Source organism: Aspergillus udagawae, assembly GCF_001078395.1.
Source record: "Aspergillus udagawae IFM 46973 DNA, scaffold_2, whole genome shotgun sequence".
NCBI classification, from domain to species: domain Eukaryota; kingdom Fungi; phylum Ascomycota; class Eurotiomycetes; order Eurotiales; family Aspergillaceae; genus Aspergillus; species Aspergillus udagawae.
The window spans coordinates 2,337,474-2,357,629 of record NW_025091265.1 but is presented as its reverse complement, the minus strand read 5'-3'; the positions used below and the strand labels follow the sequence as shown (position 1 = coordinate 2,357,629).

Below are 20,156 nucleotides of genomic sequence, written 5' to 3'. Positions count from 1 at the left end.
TTCTAATTGCTTGGTTCTCGTTACAGGAGCTCTCCGCTAACGTGATGTGATTGCTTTTCAGATTATAGGCACTACAATGATTCCCAGGTCATTTGCCTTTCGGGCATTCGCACAACAATGTCCTAGGACACCGTTATTACTAGGTCCCCAGTCGTCACCGACATGGAGATATTTCTCTTCTTGTGCTCCTCGGGCAAAAGCTGTTGTCAAGCCCACGGCGCCCCGTAATCCTTCAAAACCCTCGCAAGAAACGCTCAAGTTTGCGGGGAGACGACCCGAGGGATTCGGTAAACTAGAAAGGAAGGTTGCGAAAGAGGGCGACTTATTACTTTTTAAGGCACCATCACATCGCTTCTATGTGTTGGGTGCTTACGGTATCGCAGCATTCTGTTTGGCCTACTCGGTCTACAACTCGACCATCGTGTTCGGAGACCCAGTTGTAGCTCTGCCGATGTGGCAAAAGAGTCTATTTGGTGGCATTTGTGTCATGATGAGTGTTATGGGAACAGTCTTCATTGTCAAAACTGCGCGGTTGATCAAGGCCGTTAATGCCATTCATTTGAATGGCAAGACATACCTTCGCTTCACCGTTCGAAGCATGATTCCTTTCCGAAAGCCGTACCAGTTTGATGCCCTACCTCGCCAGATAGCCTTTTCTCGGCGTCTGGTCGTCTCCCCTGAATCGCTCAACCCACAGACGACTCCAAATGCTCAACCAGCTAAGGTGAGCATCTACAGAGCGCCTTTGACAAAGATGAGCCAGGTCTTCTGGAAGGGTTTCCGATCTGTCCGACAGCTCTTTACACAGGAGGATATCATCCTCTTGGAAGTCGAGGGTCAAAAAGGTGTTTTCCGAATGGATTCAGCCGGGTACATCTCCGAGGATTTTCTGGTGATTGGGAACCCGGTGAGCATCAGAAGCTATTAGAGTATTTCCGCGTGACGAGGAAAGGCGTTCTCAGGGTTGTCTCCCTTCTCAAATGTTTAACTACATAACTTTTCGCTTCTGCTTTCAAGCCTTGAATAGCGCGTCGAGGTGCTTTCTTGGCATTCTGCCATCAGGAATGTTTGCGCCGAAGATCCTTTGTATATAGATGTAAATTAGAATTCGAATGAGAAGTTAAATGATAATAAACAAAGAGGTGAAGCTTTCATTTCGTAGTGGTTGAGACGGGAGGCATACAGCACGTGATCTGCCGCCCGTGCAGCGGCAGCGCGTCCTTGGGCTCCGAGACGCGACTCCATGATAGCCAACTATCGCGCGGGGTCATCCAAACACTGCTGTCAGTCGCTGCTCCATCGCTGCAGCTATATTGCTGAGTGAATCGGCGCGGGCGTCTTCATTCCCGTTTTGTGACTTCAATTTTGCTTCTGCAGTCGCGAGACAGCGGCTGCCTTATCGCAAGATGGGGAAACTTATTCGCCTTGAGCTTTTCAGTACGGGCTAACCAATCACTCGTCGGCGAGTAGTGCTAACCATTCCTTAGATTTCAAATCCTACAAGGGACATCATGTTTTGCTGTTTGGGGATGCCTACTTCACATCCATTATCGGACCTAATGGGTCTGGCAAGTCCAACTCGTGCGTATCATATAACCGTCCGTCGCAGTGTCCATTTCCGCGCTGACGAGATTTAGGATGGATGCAATTTCTTTCGTCTTGGGAATAAAATCCTCACATCTGCGGTCTACGAACCTACGCGATCTCGTCTACCGTGGCCGTGTCCTGCGCACATCCAAAGTCGACGCCGATGGCAACGCTACTGATGCGGTACCGAACGGAGAAGAGCCAAACGAAAACGGCGTGGACGGGGAGGAATCGCAGGATCCTAGTGGATCGAATGATCCAAAATCCGCATGGGTCATGGCCGTGTACGAGGATGATGCGGGCGAGGAGCAGCAATGGCGACGGTCGATCACAAGCTCCGGCGTTAGCGAATACCGAATCAATAATCGCATCGTGACTGCGCAACAATACAACGAGGCTCTCGAGGCGGAAAATATTCTGATCAAAGCGCGCAATTTCCTCGTCTTCCAGGGTGACGTTGAGGCGATTGCTTCGCAGTCCCCCAAGGACTTGACACGGTTGATTGAGCAGATTTCCGGAAGTCTTGAATACAAAGCTGAATACGAACGTCTTAAGGCGGAAGCTGAGGAGGCTGCGGAGCAGCAGACTATCCAGCTCAACCGACGGAGAGGTATCAATTCTGAAATTAAGCAATACCAGGAGCAAAAGCGTGAGGCCGAAAACTATGCTAGGAAGGCAGAGGAACGTGATCAGGCCGAGATCACTCACATTCTCTGGAAGCTTTTCCATTTCCAGCGTTTGATTGACGCGTCCAGCGCGGATATTCAGAAGTACCAAGAGGAACTCAAGGAATATCGTCGTGGAGTGGAGAAATACGAGAGAAATGTTGAGAACGCCAAGGTAGAACATGCGAAGGTTGGCAGAGATGTGGCCAAGGCAGAGAGGAATATTATCAAGAAGGAGAAAGATATCGAAGAGGCGACCAACGCCTTGGTCCCTGTGGACGAGAAGGTTGATATCACCAGGAAGAAGGTAGAGAGGTTTGCCTCTCGGATTGCCGAAATTGGCAAGGAACGGGATTCTCAGGCGGCCAATGTGAAACAATTGGAGAAGGACCTCAAAGTCGTCGAGAAAGCCCAGGCTCAATGGGAGGCCGAATGGCATAAGACAATGAGCAAACAGGGCGGTCGACTGAGCGAATCTGACCAGCAGGAGTACAAAATGCTCAAAGAGGAAGTCAGCAAGCGATCGTCTGCGGAGCAACTCAATCTCGACAATCTAAGGCGTCAGAGAAAGACGGAAGCCGAGGCCTACAACAGTTTGAAGAGCAAGTTTGACTCAACTGAGTGGCAGCTCAAGAGCTTAGAAACTGATACGCAGACCTTGACGGAGCGCAAGTCAGCTTTGAACGACACGGTCAAGACCACTTCTAAGGAGATTGACCGCAAGAAGAAGGAATTGAATGCGCTTACCTCGGAGCGCTTGCGCATCTCTCAGATGAGGACAGAGCTTGAGGAGAAAGTCCAGGTCGTCTTGAAAAAGCTTCTTGAGGCTGACGATGGCAAGAAGCAAACAGAGAGGGAACTAAGAGCTAAGGAGCTGATCTCGACTTTGAAGCGCATCTTTCCTGGTGTGAAGGGCCGTGTCAGTGATCTTTGCAGACCTAAGCAGAAGAAGTATGCCGAAGCCGTCAGCACGGTCCTGGGTCGTCACTTCGACGCCATCGTCGTCGATAATGAGAAGACTGCCAAGGAGTGCATCCAGCACCTCCGAGATCAGAGAGCGGGCCAGGCAACCTTTATCCCTCTGGAGACCATCCAAGTCAAAGCCTTCAACTCAAATCTGAAAGGCATTCACCGAGGAATGCGACCAGCTATTGAAACGGTAGACTACGACGACTCCGTTGCAAGGGCCATCAGCTATGCTTGTGGAAACGCCATTGTCTGTGATGATTTGGCGACAGCCAAGTACCTTTGCTATGAGAGGAACGTAGACGCAAAAGCCGTCACACTCGATGGAACTGTGATCCACAAGGGGGGGTTGATGACTGGTGGTAGAGGCCCCCAACAGAACTCAAAGCGATGGGAGGATTCCGAGGTTGAGAATCTTCACAAACTCAAGGACAAACTGATGGCCGACCTCGCCAATCTGCCAAAGGGCCATCGCAGAGGCACTGAAGAAGAGACTTTGCAAGGTGAATTGGTGGGTTTGGAGCAGCGCCTAGCCTACGCGCAAGAGGAGCTCAAGGCTCTCGAAAGAAACCTCAAGAGCAAGCGCACGGAATTAGATTTTGTGAAGCGCCAGCTCGAAGACTTGAGACCAAAATACATGGAGCGCCAGGAAGCTCTTGAGGAACTCGACCAGACCATCGCCCAGTCGCAAGAGGCTGTCAGCAGCATTGAGGACGAAATCTACCGCAAATTCTGCAAGCGCCTTGGTTACGCTAACATTCGTGAATACGAGGTCCAACAAGGGTCTTTGCAAGAGGAGGCCGCTCAGAAGAAACTCGAGTTTACGACGCAGAAAAGCAGGATTGAGAATCAACTCAGCTTCGAGAGGCAACGACTTCAGGCGACGAATGATAGGATTGCCAGCCTTCAGGCACAGCATGAACGGGATGAGAGTCTAATCGAGGAACTCAAAGCCGAACAAGAGCAAATCCGGAATCAGCTGGATGAATACAATGCTGAGCTGGATGTCCTTAGGGAGCGACTGCAGGAGCAAAAGGAGGCTTATGCGCAATCAGCGGAGAACCTCGCACGGCAGCGCCGGGAACTTCAGAAACGCAGCAAGGACGTTGAAGGCATCCTAAAGAATGTTAGCGCCTTGGAGGCCGAAATCCAACGTAACTCGTCCGGCCGATATACTGTCCTAAGGCGCTGCAAACTCGAGGATATCAACATACCTCTCACGGAAAACTCTAAATCGCTTGACCAGCTGCCTATCGATGACATTGTTCAGACAGCCGACCCTGATGCAATGGACGTTGATGAGGATGCCAATGACAGAAGCGGTATAGTGCAAGACTATGGTATTGAAGTCGATTTTGACTCGCTAGGAGAGACCCTCAAGGAGGTAAGTACTATCGCACCGGCTCACATCGAATATGAACTAATCAGAAACAGGAGGGCGACGAAAAGGTAGAAGAGGAACTGCTCGACAGGATCAAAACTCTCAACAGCGAGTTGGACAAGATGGCGCCGAATACACGTGCAATGGAGCGTCTAGAAAGCGTTGAAAACAAACTGCGAAGCACTGAGAAGGACTTTGATGAGGCACGCAAACGGGCTCGGAAGGCCAAAGAAGATTTTGAGGAGGTGATGCGAAAGCGATCAGATCTCTTCAACAAGGCGTTCTCTCACATCTCGGAGCAAATTGGCCCCATCTACCGTGAGCTGACTCGCAGTGCCAATTATCCGTTGGGAGGGCAGGCGTAAGTTTTTGTTCTGCAGATATTATGTTTGTTGCACCTAACTGAATCTTGAACCACAGGTACTTGGACATTGAGGACTCTGACGAGCCATACCTCGATGGTATCAAATATCATGCCATGCCTCCCCTCAAGCGTTTCCGGGACATGGAGCACCTATCCGGTGGTGAGAAGACTATGGCTGCGCTGGCTCTGCTCTTCGCCATCCATTCTTACCAGCCATCGCCCTTCTTCGTGCTGGACGAGGTTGACGCTGCCCTTGACAATACCAATGTGGCTCGCATCGCCAACTATATCCACGACCATGCGGCTCCTGGCATGCAGTTCATCGTCATCAGCTTGAAGACTGGACTGTTCCAGAACAGTGAAGCATTGGTCGGTATCTACCGAGACCAGTCTGAAAACAGCAGTAAATCCTTGACGCTTGATGTAAGTTTGCCTTCATTCTTAGAGCCGCCAATTCGGGTACTGACCTCTCCCGCAGCTCCGAAAATATAACTAGATTGATTTCTATACCTCAATTAAGCCTGCCTCGCAGGAGTATGATCCGGTTACTTCCCATGGCCTTGTAGAATAGCGCTTCTCCTTCTCCCTTTTTTTCCTCTATCTACTTTGTTATATCCCTTGATGGCTATGAGTTTCTTCTTTTCCAAACAGTCGCGATGGATGGCGGGAAGGTTAATGACAAAGGCATCATATGATAATCAATGGAATAAACTTCGCCTTTGACTTTACGTTTCTTGTAAGTTGGCAGAAGAGGGGCATTACCCCAGAGGCACGGTAGATTATTCTGCTCAACATTCTCAAACAGAATATAAACACCACAACATAGACTACCTCGTAGTACTTTTGCAAGAGCCACCCGAGTCCGCAGGTACTGACCACATCCACCTCCGCTGTAGGCAGTTACTGAGAAGTATGGCTTGAATGCAGTATGACGTGAGGTCAAGCCGCACGCCAAATATGGACCTGCGCCACAACTTAGCACAGGCGCGTCGACTGTTCATTCTGGAGAACTGCCTACCGCATATCACAAGTGGTTGGCGCAAGTTTCTCTGATTTACCAGTGGGCATTAGGGGGTTTGCATTTATAATTACAAGGGGGGACGCCACATCGCCTGCTGTGACACGCAGAAGAATCAATAAGTTGAAGAATAATGGGACGTCTGTCAACGAAGGTTGGGAGGACAGCACCTCCTCAATCTGCTTACGATATGGCTATGGCGAGAGAAGTGCTAAAATGGGAAGCTAAGAGCTTTTTCAATTCCTTTGAAGCTGCTTGTTGGGGGTTATCCTTGTATGCTTGGTAGCGGCAGTGCAGTAGTACGCGCACAAGGGCTCAGTTATCGGTCCGTCCCGTGCGATTAAGATGGACAAGTCCCCTTGCTACGGAAACAGAATGGGGGGAGGCCATGATAACAAAGGGTCGATCATTTCTGGTCACCAGTTATCCCAAGGAAGATTGTCTTCGGGTACGGTGGTGCAGTGCTAGGTGATGGAAGAGGGACAGAGTTGCGGGATCATCTGGAAAGGCTAGCTGTGCTTTACGAGTTGAAGAACAGGTTGCCGGCTCGATCCGGGATGTACTGACGAGCCTGTCGAGCTGGGTAATGATGGATTTGTGGAGGCTGGATTGCCGCCTTCGAGAGCTGTTGTCGTGCACTGTATCTATGGTGACTCGGCCTCACGGCAGAGGCATGCCTGCAGAGAGTCATTTCCAGGCAATCCATGCATGACGCATCCGCGGCCCTGGCTGCAAACCTTAAGAAAGAGCTGTTTCAAGTCACGAGGACTTCAAACATCGATATGTAGAATAGGCTCCGACCAACTATTGTTATTGTTTGAGATTGTCCTTCCCCGCCAGTAATGACAGTAATGATCGAAGAATTCTGAGATCGGGATGGATATGGACTTGTCCAGAGATCATCACCTCTGTTATAGTATAGGAGCAGGGAACTTGATCCAAAAACTCATAGCTGCTATGGCAAATCATGCTTCGATGACTCCGCAGGTAGATGATCCTTTCGATCTGAGAAATCTTTGTATTTCCTCTTCCGGTCACGGTATGGCGCAGTCCAAAAGTTCAAGGCCATTGAGCATCCGTAGCCCCAAGGTGTAGGGTGAGTCCCAGAAAGAATTTGATTCCTTACAAACGCTGTCAGTGATCGCTCAAAAAGTTTATCACGCGAGTCAGTCGCCGAGGTCTAGTGAACTGTTCAGGTTACCCAGGCTCCAATTCCGTACACAGAATAAAGCGCTATTGGCTTTGTACTCCATAGGAGGTGGAGCGAATGGACGCACGCAGAAAAACAAGTTGCATTGACGGATGTGTGGCATTTGTAGGATGCGCATATTGAGAAGCCAGTCACCACGCTTTCAGAAGACTATTCTCAACGTCAATGGCGAGCGTCATTAGAGCGGCACATCAACCGATGGTCGGCAGACAGCGGATGTACGCCATGAGCAATCCGTATGCTGGCTATGATTAGCATTGAATTGTCGGTGAGAGACATAGATAGTTGATCATCAGATGGAGCATTGTATCTGCCCCCCATACCCGGGCGGATCGCCAAAAATATTTTGTCTTCAACAACGGCAAAACGATGCCGTGTGAAGATGCATCATTGTCATCCAATCAACATGCAGGCCAAATAATATCTCGATTGCTGCAAGTGCTCAGACATTTATGCAGTCAATTGAAGACCTCCTGCAGCAGCGCCATGAGCAGAGACCCCGCGAGAAGGATCATTTCGCTCGCAGAATAGCCAACGAAAGCATATCAGGTTTACTTGGGTATTAGTTAGCGGAAGAAATCTCACCGCTTGCAGGGCGATTGCCCTTCGCTCCAAGCCCATAAGGCCTGGAACTGACAGAGAGGCTTGAAGTTGTCGAGCGGAGTCCAGACAGCAGCCACCAGTTGCCACATGCAGCTGTTCCAGAAATTGGAGCAGCTGACATTGCATGGATAATCTCAACACAGAAAGGGTTTCTGACAGCAGCCACAAGTAAACTCAGTGTGTTACCTGGTAGAAAGTTGATGGATAGAGGCATTTTTTCAATGTGATGTTGACTAGTGGACGAGGGCGAGGAAACAAGAAAAAAAGAGAGAAAGGGAAAAAAAGGAGTCCACTTTTCCCCGCAAAAAAGCAAGGGAGCCATGACTGTTTTCTTGTTTACTTTTTTTTCTCAGGTTGATAGGTACGTTTTTATCTCTCTTCTTTTTCTTGCCAGTGGCGCGAGCTGCATAACAAGACCATCAATGGTGATGTAACATGTCACTTCGCCTCGCATACGGAGAGGCCTGTCCGCACTCCGCAGTTTGCATTCTCGGAACTTAGAACTGTGCTGGCTTTTGTTGGTTTCGGCCCTTCGAGGCAATCGTCCATGCAGTCGGTTCTGAGTCTCCGGCGGATCAGGTCCCAACTTGATCGCCGAGAACATACAGCCATATCCAATAGTGGTTGGTGGTTGTACTATCCGCCGGAATGGAGCAATCCTGTCGAAACCCTTCCTTATCACAGGACAAGGAACTGTTTTTGCCTACCATAGAACGGGACATGGACTTGCGAATGTCAGCTGAAACGCGATGGGTCAGGGCTATGGTTTTCTTGAATGATAGCGATAGATAGACCACTAGCAGGAACCAGGCACAAACCTTCTTCAGCAGTGAAAGTCTAGTTCCGAGAAATCTGGTCTGGCTCAGTAAGGGCTGGAGGATCAGCGGTCGGTCAAATTACTGTATCATCCTTTAAGTTAGTACGAGTGTTAGAATGTCAGCTCCAACTGCATTCAGCAAGCGTTGTCTCTAGTGAGTAGTCAAACGGGAGCTGCTTCGAGAAGGGTAAAGCGATGCTGATTCGATCATAGGAATCGGACCCACTGGTGGAACAGACGCCGGTTTACCTCTCTATACGTCCTGCCCATGGCTGCTGTTCCGGGAGGTCAAAGGGTATCCAGTCAGTCCACGCAGCTTATCCAAATACCAAGGGTCCCGAAGATCTGTGTGGATACTTGTGGAAGGAGCTAAAGCCTTTGAAGAAAAGGGCGCTAATGCACTCTGCTTCAGACTGTCCGTGCTCCAAGCCCAACCTTTCTCGACCTCGAAGGTTGTCCCCAGGCGACCAAAGCGATAGCTCTTCAGGCAGCCATTCTGTCGTCTGGCGTCTGGACTCTGCATTCCGGCAACTCTCCACGGCTCGATTGAAAAAGAAAGCCCAGAGAGTTGCTGCCGATAAAGGAGTTGGAAGGTATTGAGCAAAGCCAGCGGATAACCATCGAATGCGCGAGCATTGACCAATAGCTGAGGCCTACGTTAGACAACAACTTCCATGTAGCTGCACTGACGCGCATGGTTTGGACAGCCGACGACAGAAAACTGATACGTTGACTCCGCTCTTTGATTCGGTGGGAACTATCTGTGATTGATGGTGCCAGACAACTGTCCCCACAGGCTATCTAGATGGCGCAGATACAGCAGGCTCCGTCGGCGGACATTGATTGCCACCGAAGTCCAAGCTACAAGTTCTTCATTCTGGTCACTGGGACGGGCATCTTTTTCCGGGAGCGAATTGAATAAAATCGTTTGTGCATTGAAGGCGAGCACGTCGCTGCTGTGTTCCTAAAGCCTTGGTGTGCATCAGGACATGGCCCTGGGTGACCCTATTACATCTGTGATCTCAGAGGCGTCATGAAACTCAGTGCCGTGCCAGAAGGACGACTCTGATGACAAAGGTGGTCAGCAATTTGATTAGACGGATAACGGACCCAATCCTCGGACATGGTTCGGATCGGACAAAAAAGGGAATCGCTACTCCCTGCTAGGATGTGCCCTGACTTCTCAGGCCGCAGGCTAACTCTAAGCTAGCTTCCCCGGCCTTAAACTGACCCTAGATCATTAGTTGCTATTGCTTTTTTTGGGGGCGGTCCATCGACGCGCTTGGTAGCACCATTGACAGAGCTTCCATCTAGCTGGAAAGGCGCTGTACGGTCACAGACTTTTAGTCCTGGGTGATCTTCATGCTTAGGAGGCGACTTGTTGATTCCCCGATGGGGATAGCTCGTAAATAGCAAGCGTCCTTTTGTCCTCATTCGGTGATTGGTGTCATGAGAGGCGTTAAAACCCGATTCCGTACCAGAAGGTATGTATCAATGCCCCATCTGCCTAAAATAATGGCGGCCATGCGTCAATCGCACCTTTTTGTACAGTCCATAGTGTCATTTCTGCATGTATCTGTCTGTATTACATTAGGCTCCATGTTGAATCCCGCCACCGAAGCCGTCAGTGATAGTGAAATTCTAAAAGCTCACATGGGATGCTTCGTTGACCAGTTCTTCAATAGGGGTACTTTTTTCCACACTGCAATTGGCCATTCGGTTATATAACGTAGCCCAAGCCCATTGTCCGGCAGATTCTTTGGAGTTGTCACAAACTGTCAAATCTCGGATCACATACGTCCTTCCTGGAGGACTCACCATCTGGCCTCCAACGGCATTTGCTTCAGCCGGCATTGGTACCTTAACGCATCTTTTGTACCCCAAGCTCGATTTGCGCAATGGATCCAACAGCTCAGCCAGGGGCGCAGGAGCATCATCAGATGTTGCCCTATGATAGCATGACGGGCCAGCAAGGGCCAACGGTATGCATGACGCTTTGTCGCAACAACAGGACAACCCACTAACGTGATATTCAAAGGAGAGCCACTGCCCAATGCCACGGGCATCCAGCTGCCCTTTTCCCCACTTTGCCATGATCTATATAGACAACAATGGCGAGCTCGGTGTGAATGTCTCTACATCCCTTGCAGGCTGTGAAAGGGCCATTTTTACCGAAGATCTCAAGCAGAGCTTTGTCAGAGCTGTGACTACCGATTGGCAGCCAAACATGCAGAATTTCCCGTCCGGTGAGAACGCACGTAAGACCCCGACATTATAATTGCTGACTAGCCGTGTGTATTACCAGCCGCGACGATTGGAGCAGCACATGCTGAACTTCCGGAAAGGCAGTCCTTCATGTTTAATGCCGGACTGGATCTACAATCCAGCCAAGCGTGGTTCCAGCATGGCCCACCGAGGCATCCCAGGCTCATCCCTTGCGAATTCCAGACTTTGCAGAATAAGCGCCCGCGGAGGAACAGGAAGCGCACAAGCTCGGAGATGGGTGGTGATTCAGATTCAGATTCGACTGATGGGGCAGCCAAACGGACACCGATTCGCGTAGGACAGACCGATGTGCTGCGCCAGTTCTACGAAAAAGCTTTTGAAAATCTTCAACAGCTCAATTGCAGGGTGATTGCAAAGGCGTTTGTCAAGTTGGTGGAACCTCGGAAGCAAGTCAATCACCCGTACAATGGCCGCAGGACAGTGATGGGAGGACCTTGCCAGAAGTTGGACCCTGAATTGACCAAGCCCAAATGGTGGCCTACAGGCGTTCAGCACAAGGAGCCAGATCACCTCCTCAAGCATGGTGTGTCAATCGCGTTCTTCCCTCGCGTGCTCTTTTGTGGATTCAGTTGAGGTCAGTAGTCGCTAACTCTTTGGCCCTTCTAGAGAGAATTCGACTTCTTATGCACATTCTCTGCGAATTGAGGGAAAGCAATGCAATCACCGCGCAAAAGCTCCGAGAGGCCGGGCAGGATGTGCACCGCCAAATTGCACCGCCTCAGCGCCTGTTCATCTTGGACGAGATTTATGATGTCCGCGAAATCGAGGAACTCTATTTGAGCGGAAAAATCAGTATGTTCGGACTCTAACGAACCAGTGGTATCAGGCTGATCGTTAATGACCCAACAGGCGGTGATACCGTTATCTATGTCTCCTCAAAGCATCTGCCAGAGGGAATCGAGCCGGCAGTAGTGAACGTGAACGAGAAGCACATCGCTGACGCGGATTACTTGCCTTTGTCCCCAGTGTCCATCAGCCGCAAAAGCTCAGTTGAGAGCGGACTATCATCTCTCTCAAAGGGTATGGATCCATCCATCAATTCCAGTGAGCAAACGCAGGCACGGGATGCCCATGCAGCGCCTTCTTCGACTGCCTCCAATTCTTTGCCGAGTTTCTATGCTCAGCATTCGATATTGTGGAGCCATGGAACCTCTGCGACAAATGTACCATTTAGTATCTCGTCAAACTGACTGGAACCTGTTATAGGAAGGTCCGTTCCCGTGAAATCTCGCCTGTAACCTGAATCTGAGCCCGTCTCTGACCTCCTCAACAGCCTGTCCCTGCGACTTTCCTTATCGCTGGCCGTCCCCTTGGTATTCTGTTAATAATGCGCGTGGGCGTATCTTTCATTTGTGTTATTCCCTTTGTTGAATCTTCACTGTTGCATATCAATTAGCTCATAGCGTTCTGAGCAAATGAGCCGTTCTTAGGCCATTGCTGTGTTCTGGTGAAATAATGTACACTGTCCCATTCACAAAACTGACTCATTGTCAGGAAATTGGAAAGTTCTTGCTCCCTGTATTGTTACCAGACCAGCTGCGAGTGCCCTGGGTCAGTGTACACTAGATCTCTCAACTGCCAGACCGCGAGGTCCAGCATTCACCGTTCGTCTGACGACCAAATTTCAGAAGCAGAACCAGCAAATTTATCAAGTCCATAGAGAAGCATGTGGTCAGAGTTCCCAACCTTCTCTCGCACTATGGACTTGAACCGGAAAGTCTGGATTCAGGAGGGTCCTTACTTTCTGAAACACTATTCTCAAGCCCTTTCCTCTTGCAAGGATTCACAGAAGACAGATTCAAGTCACGCAGTCGTGTCGACTCCATTTCGCCTCCTCGACCTCCCTTTCGAAATTCGCAGCGAAATCCTCTGCAGGGCTATTTCGAGCACCGATAATTACTGGTTAGACCGTGAAGTCATCATTTTTGGAGAATCGTTAAAGTCGACATATTATATCCGTGGCCGCACCGTCTGGCGAGACTCAAATGGCGTGTACATGAATATTTTAACCACGAGCAAACAGATGTTTGATGAGGCGCAGCAGGTCCTTTTCAGCCGTTTTGCGTTCGCCGCTCTTGGATGGGGCTACACTTTGAGATACTCTGATCCTTCAAAAACTCCCAACCATCTCCCCAAGCACCGCATCATGCACATCGCCTATACTCCGTACTTCACCGAATACATGCGTGAGCATCGCCAGAGCGTCGATCTCATTCTCTCCGGGCTTCCTTTGCTTACCTCAGTTCGTATCATGATATCTTGGGCCTGCGCACAGCGTTTGGTCATATGTGGCGACACTCGAGCTGGCTCTCTACATATAGTGGCTGTGGCACGCCTGTTTCGGCAAGTTGCAAAGGTTGCGGTTGTCGGCCAGTCCTTGATGGGTGAGCTGCAGAAGCAGTTGGTGATGGAGGCAAGGAAAGAACTAGAGGATGAAACGTGGTATTGGGAGCTTGACCTGGATTATCATATATTCATGCCTTTTCTCTCCAGTACTGTTGAAGAGCATCTCTAAGCCGGGGAGGGTGATTTCATGATGGACCCGAACATTCTGGGCGTGCTAATACCGCACCATTACAACTCAGCGTATGCATTCGGACTATGATGTGAATTCCATGCTGCTGCTCTAAGCCATATAGCTGACGAACTGTCGTGAGAGGTACATTAGATGTACAAAGGCTAGGACAGCATAGACCTGCAAATTGGAAGTCATTGATCCTTGCGATGTATGGCTGCCGCCATGTCTCCATCCGAACACGGCTCAACTGGTTTTTAGATTTTTACTTTCTTCAAAGAAGATCCATCTGGCGTCTTGTAGCCTGCATATAGAGAAGTGCATGAACCTAGTTCAGCAAATAATCTCGAAGGATCTCCGGTGACGGACAGTGTGACTGGCTTGCAAATAGATATCAATACTTAAGAGGCATCCTCAATCTATTCTTGCTAATATTGTGGATCTACTGCACGCATTCTTCCTTCAAGTGAGAGGGTTTTGTTATCTTCATGTGGTTGCAAATCTCCAATAATAATAATATCACGTCTTATTCGTCCTATAAAACGGAAAGAATAACCTGCATGTTAGATAACAATGCGAATGGACACAGAGCAGAGTGTAGGGTATCGACGGACAGTCTCACACCTCAGGCAGCAAATCATCGGAAGTGGCAAGGGGGGTTCTGTGGCTGAAGCTTATTGGCTGGCTGAGCAGATCATGCCCCAGATCCCAGGGAGCATCAAAAGCCGGACCTTGGGAGTAGCAAATCAGCCACAGCCAACCAGAGACGTCACTTCAAGCACACGTCGAGCTTCAACTTCCCAACGGGCCTTTTCTCAACACCACGGTCCTCCCGAGCCGACTTTTCCACATCCTTTCTCCGCACGTTGTTGCGTTCGGCAGTACAGTTGACTCTTGCATGGTATCACGCGCCCTGAATTTTGAAGGAGACTGGCGCATTTGACCATTGGATAACAGTCCCAATCTTCATTGGACGAAGATTCGTTGTTTTTGCCTTGTGAGTCCTCAGCCTACCTTGTTATATTAGCCCGTCCTATCGATAAGACTTCCAGACTCTTGATGCTTCCAGCATTCCAGGAGTCACTTGGTTTAATTAAGCCTACGTATTCGAGCTCTCTCATACCTTGTTGGGGGACGGCATCTGAGTTCGAAGCAACATGGTGATGCTAACTTTCGGCCGCTTTCTTAGTCGTCCCTACCCTCACAGCCGGGAAGGCCCTACAATCTTCTCGTTCCAACAAAAACTCATCATGGAGGGCGTCGGACTCGACGGTGATCAAGACGGAAAGACGAACCGGACGACGGGCGTGCATGACTCTCCTGTGTTGCAACCCGTGGCAGTGGAAGATATGGATGCCTTCTATGACACGGATGAATATGCCAACTCCTCCAATCGCTCATATTCGCCGCCAGCCTCTCCTCCTAGGCTGTCGCGAAATCCTTCTTTCTCATATCAGGATGATTGGGAGACGTTTCCGCCGCTAGATAAACTCACCGTGTTTGACTTGCTTGACAACCTTTCACTCTCTCAGAAACTCGAGAAATGGCAACAGGCGATCAATGCGCAGAGAGAGAAGGTCCGAAAGCAGCGCGAAAAGCTGAAGTCTACTTCAATGAACGCAAAGGATCGAGTGGTCGGAGAATGGAAGCGGCGGATTCCTACAGCCGATGAGCAGTTGGCTAAATATCGCCGTCGGATGAGTGACGGTGTCAAGCGGCTGGAGAAGCAGTGGAGTGCCACGGCCACGGTGACACTACGCGAGAAGGTTTCGTTCATCGCGGGTGTTCTCAATATCTTCATCAGCGGCTACCTCATCGGAGCCTACCCGGAATACTTTTATATCTGGTTCAGCGCGCAGTTGGCCTATTTCATGCCGATACGATACTATGGATACCACAAAAAGGGATATCATTATTTCCTTGCCGATCTTTGCTACTTTGTCAACATGCTTTGCATGCTCAGTATATGGGTTTTCCCGAGGTCCAAGAGACTTTTTATCAGCACCTTCTGCCTCACTTTTGGAAACAATGCCGTTGCTATTGCAATGTGGCGAAACTCCATGGTCTTCCACAGCATGGACAAGGTCGTCAGGTAGGTGCCGTTGAGAAATTTCCTAGCAGAGGAGCATTTGCTGACGTTTCTCATGTGCAGTCTCTTCATTCACATCATGCCACCAGTTACCTTACACTGTCTCGTCCATCTCACTCCTGCGAAAATGCTGCAAGAGAGATTTCCGGCGGTCTACGACGTCAAGTTTAGCAAACCTGGCTCTCCCAACCACTATTCTCTCCTTTCCATGATGCTGTGGGCAACCGTGCCTTACATGATCTGGCAGCTGACCTATCATTTTTTCATTACCGTGCGTCGTGCCGAGAAGATCGCCGCTGGGCGTCCTACCAGCTTCACGTGGCTTCGCAAGTCCTACGCAAAGACCTGGATTGGGAAGTGTGTGATCAGTCTTCCCGAATCATTGCAAGCACCTGCCTTTATGATGATTCAATACCTTTATGCGGTTCTGACCATGATTCCTTGTCCCCTCTGGTTCCGTTACCGGTGGGCCAGCGGTGTTTTCTTGACTGCCCTATTCATTTGGAGTATCCATAATGGCGCCACTTACTACATTGACATCTTTGGCAAACGGTTCCAGAAGGAGCTGGAAGAGCTGAAGAAAGACGTTGCCCGCTGGCAGGCCTCTCCGGCTGGTATGACCAGCCCGACGCTGCCGATCTTGAACAACCCGTCTTCCGCAGGGGCTGGCGTCCTCAATGACTCACCGTCTGCGCACAAGGAATGCGACAAGTCAAGTCTCGACCAGATCCCTCCGCTTGACGCCAGTGCGGTGTCGACTGCCATAGATGGCTCCAATTTTGCGGACGCTGCGATTACGCGAGAGAGAAAGTAGAATCCATATCGCCTACCCAGTTTTGGGAACGCTCTTTTATCTCCTCGAGTCTGTCTACTGTTAGTTTACCTATGCTCTAGCAATGCTTTGGGATTGGTCATCGGTTGTTTTTGTCTTGCTCTTGATGATACCCTGCCTTAGTCATTCTTTTGTCTCTGCGACTTGCCTATATTCATACACTTCATGCCCATATGATCTAGAATGTTGATGATTGCGGTTGATTTGATTCCACAAATTGCACGAATTTCCTTTCAGCTGGTTTCTGTGATTTCAGTGGCGAATGTATTGCGTTGATTATGACTGCTATGAACATCATGGTCTACTAGGTTGTTACTAATTTCAGAATATGGAGCAACTTGAGATTAATACGTAATAATGATCCACCATAAGAGCGGCCGATGCCAGTAAAGTAGAGAGCTTGTTTCCATAATCTCAATGGGATTTGATAAACTCCGAGCCAGCGAAAATAAACCCCGAAATCCGCTGTGATCACGTGAAGCAACCACATCTTCTTGCATGGCCCTCTGGAGAGTTCTCAACGACATCATTACTTCAAACTCTTGAGTGTCATAGTACTTTTTCTTCTGCACGGTTGAGACCATTAAGCGATCAGGAATACAACTCTCTCCAAGATTGCTGCGCCCGTCTGCTATACTCGCTCGTCACCCCGAGCATTTCATGCCCCTAGACTTCCGCAATGTCCGTCACCATGAGATCGGCCAGACTTATGCGCACCAATTCTGTACGCCCCAGTTTGATCGGTAAGTCGACATTTTATGCTCTTTTAGCCGTCTTATACTTGGAGGATATTTATCGTGTCTAATGATGGTCGTTACCAATAGTCCGACCCCGGTATAACGGCGCCCTGGGCGCTGCATCGGCCGCAAATCTCCGGTTCAACGGACGGGGGTTCCCAACACACCTACAGACCATTGCGATCTTGGTCTCCCATCAGCGCGGCTATGCCACAGAAACTTCTACCTCGACATCTTCGCCCTCCAACCCCTTGCCACCAGGCTTTAGCGCCGAACAGGCCAAGAAGCCCATTCTCAAGGAAGATGCGTCGCGACTTGCGGCTGACAACGGGAGCACGCAGGTCGCTCCCAAGCCAGAGATGCCTCTTGCGTCGGAGAACAGCGTAGATGCACAAAAACGCGCCGAGCTGGAAGCGGCGAAGAAGACGCTGGCGGATGATGAGAAGAAAGTGACTGAGGCGAAGAAGGAGCAGAAGAAGTTGACGATTGGGCAGAAGATTAAGAAGGAGGTTCAGCACTACTGGGATGGTACAAAGCTTCTTGCTACCGAAGTTAGGATCAGTTCGCGACTGGCATTGAAGATGGCTGCTGGATATGAGCTCAGCCGGAGAGAGCACCGACAGGTAGGTGTTTTGCTACCCTTGCGAAGTAGCGTTAGTGGATTCAACTTACGCATAGAACATCTAGCTTCAACGAACGGTGAAAGATCTTGGCCGATTGATCCCATTCTCGATGTTCATCATTATCCCCTTCGCCGAACTGCTACTTCCCGTTGCCTTGAAGCTGTTCCCCAACCTGCTGCCTAGCACCTACGAGGGCCAGAAAGCGCGCGAGAAGAAGGCTCTTAGTTTGAGCTCAACCCGGAAAGAGGTTTCGACCTTTTTGAAGAATACTCTCCGAGAGAGTGGTCTCCCGGTGACTCCCGCCGCTGTCAGGAACGAGGAATTCGCAGAGTTCTTCAAGAAGATTAGAACCACTGGGGAAACCCCCTCGACCGACGACGTGATCAAGGTTTGCAAGATCTTCAAGGATGACTTGACCCTGGACAATCTGTCCCGCCCTCAGCTTGTCGCCATTTGCAAATACATGAACCTGAATTCGTTCGGTACGGACGCCATGCTCCGGTACAACATTCGGCACCGTATGCGTCAGATTAAGCGTGATGACCGCGCGATTTTCTACGAGGGGGTGGAGTCCCTTTCTGTGCCTGAACTGCAGATGGCTTGTGCCTCACGTGGCATTCGTACGCATGGTATTTCTCCTGCTCGCCTGCGGGAAGACCTGGCGATGTGGCTGGATCTGCGTCTCAAGCAAGGCGTTCCGTCCACCCTTCTGGTGCTGAGCAACGCGTATGCATATGCGCAGGGCGGCAAGGAGGCAGAGATGGCGTCTCAGATTGAAGCGCTCCAGTCTGTGCTGTCTAGCATCCCTGAAGAGTTGTTCCACGAAATTGAGCTCGAGGTCCATAATGCTGAGGGCGCCGCCACCAACAAGCAGCGTCTTGAGGTCATCAAGGAACAGCAAGAGCTCATCGAGGAGGAAAACGAGCAGAACAGCAAGCACGAAGAGAAGGGCGTTTCGACCCCCAAGGACATTGAGGACATCGACGAAACAGAGGACGCGAAGTTTGAGACGTCGAACAGCCATGAGAAGCAATCCAATGAGGCTGTTGAGGCTGAGAAGGAAGGCGACAAGGCCGAGCTGACACAGTCAGAAGAGCTGGCTGCCAAGGACAAGGACGAGAAGAAGGGAGGTTCCTCTCAATAGAGTGTCGCCGGCAGATGTTTCTCCTTCTATATCCCCTCGCCTCGCTTTCGACCTGAGATGATAAATCTCCCAAACGAATAGACTTGCATTTTCGTCTGATTTTCCGCAGGCGCTCTCTACCACTTCCACCATGTTTTATTTTCCACTCACGATAGACTTCTTATTCGGTGTCTCTGATGTCCTTTCTCTTGGTCGGACTACTCTCCTCCGCTTACCATCTTTATTCTATTCATGAATTTGATTATTTGTAATGTATTGTCTCGATAGATATCAGGAAATTCGACGGAGGTTTGGCATCGGGGAGAGGGTTCCTTTCACATTGGACCACTGGGTTGTTCTGCCCTATGATTCTATTAATGCCCACTCTCTACCTTTCTTTTTCTTTTTCTTTTTGGTTAAATTCATTGACTTTTGAGAATGATGTAAGCCTACATGGATGCAATGGATGCATGCCAAAGTTGAATCTGGCGCATTATGGTGAGCATCTCGCACCTAACTGCCGCTGATTGAAGTAGGGTGTCAGTTGGAGTTCGAGTAAATCATGCAACCTACAGTTCTCAGGCAAATGAATAGGATGGTATATAATTGTTTCACTCTATCATTTGTCAATAAATATATAATCCAAAGCGCTCACTCCTTTGTTGGTTGTTTACCTCACTCAATCTGAATTAAGACCTCTGCATAGCTTCATACCGCATAGATTGTTGTTCTGCTGGGGCGGCTCGCCATGTGACAAAGATGGTGATGAGGCAGAAGATAGTGAGAGTGAATGAATTGCTAAGCCATTGCTTACCACCCTCACCTCCCTCACCTCACTGATCTGTTTGCAACTCATCTAACATTAGTAATTTCACTATCAGCTTAACAGCTTGCGCGCTGTCCTGGATGATGCAGATAATTGATTCTTCTTCTTTGATTCTTCTTCTTTGATTCTTCTTCTTTGATTCTTCTTCTTTGATTCTTCTTGGAGCAGGTGAGCTTTTACACCATAGGACTACTAGCATTGATAAGAAACAATTCAGTGAACACCAGGACTGACACCGCCGCAGAGCCAGTGTCTCCACCATGTCTTCCATCGAAGAGAAAGAACAGGGCATTCTCAGGTCTCTTATTGAAAAGATCAGGTCAATTCCATATGAGCCTTTCAGAGCGGACGCAAATTGCCAACTTCCTTACAGAATGCCACCAAGGGGACCATATCTGCTCTCTCCTAACGAGTTAGAAGTATGTGCAAAGGAAACATATGATGATACGAATCATAGAGCTTAGCTAATTCTTATGATTCAGGGAGATGCGAGGGAGATGGCCCAGCACCAGTG

At 49.6% G+C, this 20,156-nt stretch overlaps 6 protein-coding genes across 6 annotated transcripts; all 6 read left to right on the top strand.

The window, feature by feature from the left end:
* Positions 1–76: 76 nt before the first annotated feature.
* On the top strand, positions 77–928 carry Aud_003137 (uncharacterized protein; the record flags this gene model as incomplete). Its single annotated transcript, XM_043288094.1, has 1 exon — positions 77–928. The coding sequence occupies one exon, from the start codon at positions 77–79 to the stop codon at positions 926–928; it is 852 nt and encodes a 283-aa protein (XP_043144029.1).
* Positions 929–1,406: 478 nt separating this feature from the next.
* Aud_003136 (cohesin subunit SMC1) lies at positions 1,407–5,459 on the top strand (the record flags this gene model as incomplete). The annotated part of the gene is made up of 6 exons (XM_043288093.1): positions 1,407–1,437; positions 1,488–1,581; positions 1,638–4,602; positions 4,653–4,960; positions 5,020–5,386; positions 5,442–5,459. The coding sequence occupies 6 exons, from the start codon at positions 1,407–1,409 to the stop codon at positions 5,457–5,459; spliced, it is 3,783 nt and encodes a 1,260-aa protein (XP_043144028.1).
* Positions 5,460–10,509: 5,050 nt separating this feature from the next.
* On the top strand, positions 10,510–12,087 carry Aud_003135 (DUF2841 domain-containing protein; the record flags this gene model as incomplete). Its single annotated transcript, XM_043288092.1, has 5 exons — positions 10,510–10,593; positions 10,650–10,869; positions 10,917–11,420; positions 11,504–11,689; positions 11,747–12,087. The coding sequence occupies 5 exons, from the start codon at positions 10,510–10,512 to the stop codon at positions 12,085–12,087; spliced, it is 1,335 nt and encodes a 444-aa protein (XP_043144027.1).
* A 509-nt stretch (positions 12,088–12,596) lies between these two features.
* On the top strand, positions 12,597–13,412 carry Aud_003134 (uncharacterized protein; the record flags this gene model as incomplete). The annotated part of the gene is made up of 1 exon (XM_043288091.1): positions 12,597–13,412. The coding sequence occupies one exon, from the start codon at positions 12,597–12,599 to the stop codon at positions 13,410–13,412; it is 816 nt and encodes a 271-aa protein (XP_043144026.1).
* Positions 13,413–14,569: 1,157 nt separating this feature from the next.
* On the top strand, positions 14,570–16,315 carry Aud_003133 (glycerophosphocholine acyltransferase; the record flags this gene model as incomplete). Its single annotated transcript, XM_043288090.1, has 2 exons — positions 14,570–15,504; positions 15,565–16,315. The coding sequence occupies 2 exons, from the start codon at positions 14,570–14,572 to the stop codon at positions 16,313–16,315; spliced, it is 1,686 nt and encodes a 561-aa protein (XP_043144025.1).
* Positions 16,316–17,012: 697 nt separating this feature from the next.
* Positions 17,013–18,837, top strand: Aud_003132 (MRS7 family protein; the record flags this gene model as incomplete). Its single annotated transcript, XM_043288089.1, has 3 exons — positions 17,013–17,076; positions 17,158–17,693; positions 17,758–18,837. 3 exons carry the CDS (start codon positions 17,013–17,015, stop codon positions 18,835–18,837), a joined length of 1,680 nt encoding a protein of 559 aa, XP_043144024.1.
* Between the last annotated feature and the right edge of the window lie 1,319 nt (positions 18,838–20,156).